Below are 8,587 nucleotides of genomic sequence, written 5' to 3'. Positions count from 1 at the left end.
ATCATGTTGTGTAGGTGGGTTCCAGAAAATCTAATTGTAAACTTCAGTTCAGCCATTTAAAACCATAATAATTACACTTCTCATTTTTCATTCTTCTCCTCTGTCCATTCATTATTTCTCTCAGAATCTCCCTACTTTTTGAAAACAAATAATTTTCTATGTCTCAGATATTCAAGTGTAATTCTTGTGCAATTACTGATTTTGTTAGAGGTTTTTCTTCCCTCCAATTCGAGTGTAATGAGGTTGAGAAAAGCTTTTCACTATAGCTACTACCTGTGTGATTAGGTTCTTAGTATACACATGATAACAGAGTTGATGATGTTAATGATTCATTGATAGATTGGAAGTTAGTTAAAAAGGGAGAGTATGTAAAAATTCATGCTAAAATATAGCCCAGATCTTTTAAGATTAATGTTAAAAACATAGAAATTATATAGGAAAGAATGAAATTTTTAACCTCCTTAATTGTAATCTAACCTCAAAAGGCAATTTTTTTTTGGTAATTTGATTGCATAAAAATGGAAGAAGTCAGGGGGGTAAGAGCTCAAATCTATGATTTAAAAATAACAAACAAAATATATACATAATTCAAACACAAAAAATATTAGAAATAAAAACACAAATATACTATCATCAGGACGAAAATTGCGTACGACAATTTTAATTTTATAAAAAGAAGATAATGTTGCAAATTTGAATTTTATTAGAAATCTCTACTATATTCTTATAATCTTAGCAACAATTAAAAATAATAATGTAATATATGCATACATCTATACAACACTAAAATTCTGGAGCACCATTTTGGCAACTAGCAGTAGCATTGTAGAATATGATTAAGAAATTATGAGTTTTGAAAGGACACATTTATTTTTCATCCTGTGGCTTATAGTAAATTTGATATTTATTGTGGAAATATGTTAATTCATATATTTGAAATATTTCTAATAAATATTGATAAAAGCAAATTGGAAGGTGAATTGTCAATAGTTTTAAATTATACAATTATTCATATATTTTGCTTCAGTAATTTCATGGAAATTCATTTTGATCAAGTTTAAAATATAAGGTAAATTATGTAAATGAGAAGAGATCGCTTCAAAATATTTGTAAGTGAAAATTTGAAAACAAGTTAAATAAATAATAATAAATGGTAAAATGATTGTATGAAATGTTTGCATGTTAATTTACAACACTAAAATGAATAATTGTATTATCGATTTTTTCTTTACATGCAAAAAGGGTTTTAACAAATAAATTGAAAATTAATATGTATAGATAAACTACTGGATGATTACATTTATATAATTTATATAGATATGCATCTAGGTATAAGAAATAGATTTAAACAATGGAAGCTATCTGGGGGAAATTCAACTATATATTTTTATAATTTTGTTTAAATAGAAAAAATATTGAAATAAAAAGTCTGTGGCAGATAGATTAAGGGGAATCATATGTGAGTAAAGACATAATTTAGGTAATATAGATGTAAGAAGTGGAACATCAGGATAGATCATTAAGAGAAGAGACTCAATATCATGCAAAAGAAAATATTTCACGTGCTTGGTAATTTCCCTTTATAATGCCAGCTCCAGTGGTATATTTAAGCATCTCACCATTATCTCACACTTTCCTGACTTATTTTAACGTTAAAATTATGACTACCACAAACCAAAAGTTGGAGGTACAAAGAGTCCAAGTACAATGCTCTTGTCAAATCACAACTGTCTTAACTTTTTTCTTTTTTTTTTTTTGGCAGATGAGCTATTTCTGAACAGCATTCTTAAACATGGGCATGAATAGCAGTGTGAACATGTTCATTCTGCTTGGATTAATTCAGGATATTCTTAAGGAGAAAGTAGTGTTTGTGATCTTTTTGTTTCTCTATCTTGCAACTCTGTTGGCAAATTTACTTATTGTGATGACCATCAAATACCGTTGGATGCTTGGGAGCCCCATGTACTTCTTCCTTTTCTACTTATCCTTTGCTAATACCTGTATCTTCACAACCACAGCACCCAGGTTGATTATAGATGCACTGACAGAGAAGAAAATTACTTCCTATAATGAATGCATGGTTCAGATCTTTGCAGTTCACTTCTTTGGCTGCATGGAGATTTTAGTTCTCATCCTCAGGTCCTTTGATCACTATATGGCTATTTGTAAATCACTGCGATACACAACCATCATGAGCATACATGTCTGTGGTATACTGTTCAAACTGGCCTGGGTGAGATCATGTATCCATTCTTCAGCACAGATTATCTTGGTTTTGAAATTACCGTTCTGTGACCCTAATGTTATCGATCACTACCTCAGTGATATACAACCACTGCAACCATTGTTGAAACTTGCCTGCATGGATTCTTATTTCATGAACATACTCATAGACTTTACCAATGGGGCCATATGCACAGTGAGTTTCATAATCCTGCTCATCTCTCATATTTTAATCTTACATTCTTCGAGTAACCAGAGTGCAGAAGGAAGAAAGAAAGGCCTCTACACCTGCACCTCCCGCATTGTTGTGGTCATCTTAACTTTTGTTCCTTGTATATTCATATACGCGCATCCTCCAACCATATTTCCAGTGGACAAGATGGTGGGCATGTTTTACACTATTGGGACACCTTTGCTCAACCCCCTGATTTACACTTTGAGAAATGCAGAAATTAAAAATGCCATGAAAAAGTTGTGGTGCAAGAAAATATGAGTAGAGGCAGCAGAAAGGAAGACTCCACCTGTATATTCTGTGGTTTATAAAATTGATTGATAAAGAAGAAAAAATATGCTCATTCTTATGTAGACAATATAATTCTCTCTCAGTAGGATTGTTGGGGAAGTAGGCAAAATGAGTACAGATCACAGAAACCCAGTTAATTTTGAGACAAAGTCACAAAAGATAACAGTACATCAAGTGCTACAAGATTGGGAGCCAAACATCTCCTCTCTCCTGTGCTCTTAACTGAAGCTTCTCAGCCAGATCCTTTTACATCTAGAGCTCTACTTCCCACTTTGTGAATTTCTGGTTTAGGTTTTTCTTCTCCATGTTTCTTATCCAAATCTAATAGTTTCTCCCTGATGCATGACTGATCCATTTTGTTAATAATTCATGTCTGACAGAATGAATCTGGATCATGTCTTCTAGCTCAAATTCAGTTCCAAGTCACTCCCAGAAACCCATGCGTCCAAAGAGCCATAAATATCAGATAAATAAGCCCTTAATTGAAACTTGGTCACTTTTTGTCATGTGTGTAATATGTCCCTTCATCTTCCTCTTGAAATTGTACAGTGAGAAATCTCTTATTTTTATCCTTATTAAGATAAGATTGCTGAAAATAATGTTTAATTATGTCATAATATTTTTCAATCTACTTTAATATATCCTGTTCATCATCTTAGTCATTATTCACTCACAATATTAAGTTTTATAGACTTTTTTGATAATTTGTCATTGGACACTGCCCCAAAATTTTGGTTGGTGAATCAATGACAATTTTATAATATTGTGAGATTTATATTTTAAAAATTTTCATTTCTTGGGTGAGATGTTATATAAAGATACATGCATCAGTTGGCAAGAAAAAAAGAAAAAATGATTTTAGAGTACAATATAATATACTATTATAATCCATCCAAAGAAAGAAGATAAAGGAAGTGATCACAGAGCAGAGTAAGTCAAGCAGGCAAAATTTCTCAGTAGATATCAGAGACAATATTTATGCAGGGACACAGTTCTCTGATTGTGTTTTACAAAACCCAGGACAGTCTGCCTGACAAGGACAGGGAGGGAAATTTTGTGCTAAAGCTACTTGAGGCATTAGCCAGTATTGCTTTTTCAAATTCTACCATTATCTAGAAAACATCATAGGATAATTGGAATTCCTATATAGACAAACCTCCCTGGATAGAAAATTATTGCCCAGTACCCAGGATAAATGTTTTGTATTGAGATTTGTATTTTTTGACAGCTTTTGAATTTACATTTTGGTTCAGATATTGTTAACTAATGAATTTTGTTATTAACAGCCTGACAGAGAAGGAGTGTGACATAAAGTTCCTTTCTGAGAAACAAAATGATGATGATTGTTTTCCTGAGGATCTGAGGGTTGAACTCTAGATTATGGAGGAAAAAGTTGTCTTATTCCGCTTTGGAAGCTTTGCATAAGCATGACTCCTTGGGAATAACACACCCATGGATCTTTAAATCCTGATAATAAAATTTAGATTTTTAAGGAGGTTAATATTAGTTGGAAGAAAGCTGGAGCATAATATAGGGAATGTATAATAGTGATTTGAGTGGTAGATAAAGATTGGGTTAATAATATAAATACAGGAATTTTCTACTACAAGGTGTTAAGAACTGTGATTCTGGGAAAAATATAACTAATGTAACTTATAGATTATAATCAACAATAATATTGTAATACATTTTTTGCAAAAGCAAAGAAGGTATATATTAATGCTAAAAGTAACAAAAAATAATATGGGGTTTAGGTTGATGAGATATGAATATGGTTGTGCATTTTTTTCTCATCTTCATTTTATTCATTAACAAGAAGACTTTGATTATGTCATTTAACTAATTTGTGTTCATCTGTGTATCTTTCTAAATCCTGGAGGAATACTTGAGTTTATTTTTAGAATTTGATGGATAAAAGTGCCCAGACATAACTTGTTTTATATAATGCTTCCATAACTTAAGCGTTTTTTTGCCCGATATTTTATTTTTTGAATTTGAAATAAAGTTATAAAATATTTTGAAAGATTTACATAAAGCCCATATTCTTTACTGGAAAATATCTCAAACTGAAAGTCATATTGATAATGTGGCAAATTTTTTCCTGCTTTGATACTTAAAATATCAACAAGCATCTTTACTTGCCACAGGTTTGGCATTACTACCTTTTGATATATTTTAGCATAGCTGTATAGAACAAAGTGAATTTTATGGCCTGGAGAAAAGAGAAGCGTGGAAAGAAGAAATGGTAGTGGAAAGGAGATGATATTTTATGAAACTCTTCTGGGAATAAACATTTCTGGAAGGATTTTGATGATCAGGAATGCTTTTATTCCTTGTTGATCAAATTTAGATGAGATTCCTTTGGATGCTCATGTGTTCATGACATCAAAGTCTAGAGAAGCGATTCCATTCCAAATGTTATATCAAAATTATCAAACTCAAATCAAAGATTTTATGACTTTTAATACCATTCCTATGATACGGACTCTCAATTTATGTATTCGCCCAGAACTTTCACCTGATTTGGAGACTGATTTGGATTCTTGATATCTTGCTTTATATCTCTAATAGGAATTTTCACAATTAACAACTGATTGTTTTTATTCCAATTATGCTCTATTTGCAGCCTTAGTCAAATTTATCCTTCCATTTGCCCATATAGTAAAAACATTGGATTTTAAAACTAATGGTGATATCACAATTCATATCTAACATGGAAAAAACTTGGCCTTTAATCTATATCCAGAATCTGATATATTTTTGAGTTAATTCTCCTACCATTTTTATCTAAGTTGCCAAAATCTTTTACTTTAATTGCAATAATAAATTCTTATAATTCTTCCTGCTTCTTCCCTTGCTTAATCTATTCTCAACACAGTAGCCACACGCTCCATATAAAACTTGTATGAAATCAGGCCACTCCTCTTCATATAACTGCAGTGACTCCATTGTACTCAGAATAAAAGTCAAAATCTTTACAATGATTTGACCATCTACTGTTTCATTGGCCTTTTGCTACACATATCCTTGTTCTCTTGTCTCCAGCCAAAGTGGATTCCTGCTCTTTCTTGACTACACTGGGCCAGCTTAAGCCTTAAAAATCTTGCTCCAACTGTTTCTTCTGCTTAAACTATTCTTCTAGGAATGATTTTGGCTGATAGCTTCATCTTTTTAAGACACTACAATGTCTCCCTGAATTATGGTCTCACAAATGACCATGTTTATTACAGCATCTTCATAGATCTCAAGGTGCCCTTATGTTACTTTACTTCCTTTTGAATAAAATCGATCATCTTTTAACACACTTTTTATTTACATAAGTATTCCTTGTTTGTCTGTCCCAGTAGAATATAAAATCCAAGAATGTAATTTTTCTAATTTTATATAGGAATATTTCCCAAGTAATTTGTAGAATGATGGCAAAATAGCAGAAATTCATTAAGTAATTATGATGGTTATCAAGATAGAATTTCTAAAATTTTAAGAATAAACAGCAGATCCTAACAATAGGCCTGTTGATTTCTATAAAATTTCTTCATTAGAGTTCTCTTTTGGGGGATAAAAATAACATAAACATATTCTGGATCATCTGATGATGCCCAAATTGCATCTAGATTTAGCAATACTTGGCAATAATTTCATTGCCAGAAAATATTGCTAATATGTCTACAATACCAATGCTAAACTATGTTGGAATATAAGAAGTAAACAGTCAAGAACTTTGTGAGTGTTTTAGTTTGCTAGGCTGCTAAAAGCAGATACCACAAAATGGTTTGGCTTTTAAGAATGATAAATTCTTAACTATGGTTTTGAGATTGAATAAAATGCCCAAATCAAGGTTTCATCTAAGCAATGATTTCTTCTCAAACACTGACTGCCAGTGATCCTTGAGTACTCTACCACATGGCAAGGCCCATAGCAATAATTACTTGTCTCTCCATTTTCTTCCAATTTCATTGCTTTCAGCTTCTGGATTCCATGGCTTTCTCTCTCTTTGTTTTTTCATCCCATTTATAATGAACTCTGGTAACAGAATTAAGACCCAACCTGAATGAGGTGCTTCACACCTTAACTAAAGTAACTTTATCAAAAAAGCCTACATACAATGTGATGCACAGGAATTAATAATTTATGAACATGCTTTTCTAGGGTACATACAATTTCAAATCATTCAGGGAGGAAAGCATTTGTATCAAGTGGCTATCAAATAATTTGGGTGTACATTATAATGATTTACATCAGTTTCGATAGAGAAAATTAGTACTAACATTGATGTGCCAAACTCAAAATTACCTTTGCAACATTATTTTCTTCATTTAAAAAAAAAATGTCACATTAAAAAAATATGAGGACCCCAAATCCCACCCCCCTCACTCCACTCCTCCCACATCAACAACCCCTTTAATCATCATGGCACATTCATTGCATTTGGTGACTACATTTTGGAATAGTGCTGCACCACATGGATAGTGGTTTACATTGTAGTTTACACTCTCCCCCAGTCCACCCAGTGGGCCATGGCAGGACCTACAATGTCCAGCATCTGTACATTTCATCTGTATATTTCTGTGTAATATTCATATGTGTCAATTTTACAATAATATAACATTAATAGTCACATTAATTATATTGCTAATTTAAATTTTAATAGTAGTGCTGCAGTTATGCTTGAAAATTTATTTTAGTTTCACATTTCTATGTGTGCTATAGTTGTACTTATAACATTTTTATGCTTACACAGATACATTAGTAGCATTATATTATCCACAAGTGGATGTGGTTCAAGTGATAGGGCTTCTGCCTACCGTATGGAGGACCTGGGTTCAATCCATGGTGCCTCCTGATAAAAAAGAAAAGAAAGAGAAAGCATGTCTGCACGACAAGCCAAGTGAATTTGCAGAGAGCCGAGTTCCTGCATGGGGAGCCAACTGCCCATGAGGCAAGCCTTGTGCCTGCATGAGTGCTCAGGTGGCAAACTGAGTGTACATGCAAGTACCCAAATGGTGAGTCAAGTGCCCATATGGCAAGTCAGTGTCCATGCAGGTGAGCTGAGTTCCTGCATGGTGAGTTGAATGCCCATACGGTGAGCCAGTGCCCACACAAGTGAGTCACACAGCAAAATGATGATGTAACAATAGAAAGATGAAGATGAAACTCAAGGTGAAGCACAGGAGAAACCAGGAACTGAGGTAGCATAGGTGATGGGAAACTCTGTCCACATCAGAGGTCCCAGTGAATCCTAGAGGAGAAAAAATGAGCATAGAAGACAGAAAGATAAATAGATGTAGATCACACAGCAAATGGACACAGACAACAAAAAGTGCAGGGCGAGGGAGAAGGGGAGGGGGGAAAAGACTTAAAAATTATATTATAAATCATTCTCTTTAAAATTGGGATTCATGAGATTTTTTCAAATAAAATAATTAAATAGTTCTATTTAATATTTAAAACTTAGGGACAATATTCTTTGCTTTAGAAAATAAAATGCAGTGTCATAAAAAAGCATTGACATAATGAAACTGTTTAGGCACATAGAAACCTGAAAATGAAACACGATACTTAAATCTTGGGGTAAAGCACGGCGAGTAGACAGTCTCTGTAGCCTAGTCAATTATGATTACCTAGGCCCCAATAATCACTGAAATGTTGTGAGATCATCTGTTAATGATTCTATTCTAAGCATACAAAACTTCTTATGACTATTTTCATTTTATGAGAACTTCTCATGGAAAGTCCGATACTGACTACGGTGAGCCAGTACCCAGTAAGAACTGAGCCCATCAGTCCAACAACTTGCAATGAACTGTATTTTGCCAACAACCACATGAATTTGAGAGCAGA

General features: G+C 33.0%; 1 protein-coding gene across 1 annotated transcript; it reads left to right on the top strand.

Annotated features, from left to right (window-relative positions):
• Positions 1–1,792: 1,792 nt before the first annotated feature.
• Positions 1,793–2,716, top strand: LOC101431463 (olfactory receptor 4C11-like). The gene has a single exon (XM_004483917.2). The coding sequence runs from the start codon at positions 1,793–1,795 to the stop codon at positions 2,714–2,716; it is 924 nt and encodes a 307-aa protein (XP_004483974.2).
• The last annotated feature ends 5,871 nt before the right edge of the window (positions 2,717–8,587 follow it).

Source organism: Dasypus novemcinctus, chromosome 10, assembly GCF_030445035.2.
Source record: "Dasypus novemcinctus isolate mDasNov1 chromosome 10, mDasNov1.1.hap2, whole genome shotgun sequence".
Classification (NCBI taxonomy): Eukaryota; Metazoa; Chordata; class Mammalia; order Cingulata; family Dasypodidae; genus Dasypus; species Dasypus novemcinctus.
The sequence above is the reverse complement of the archived record's forward strand: the minus strand, read 5'-3'. Positions and strand labels throughout refer to the sequence as shown.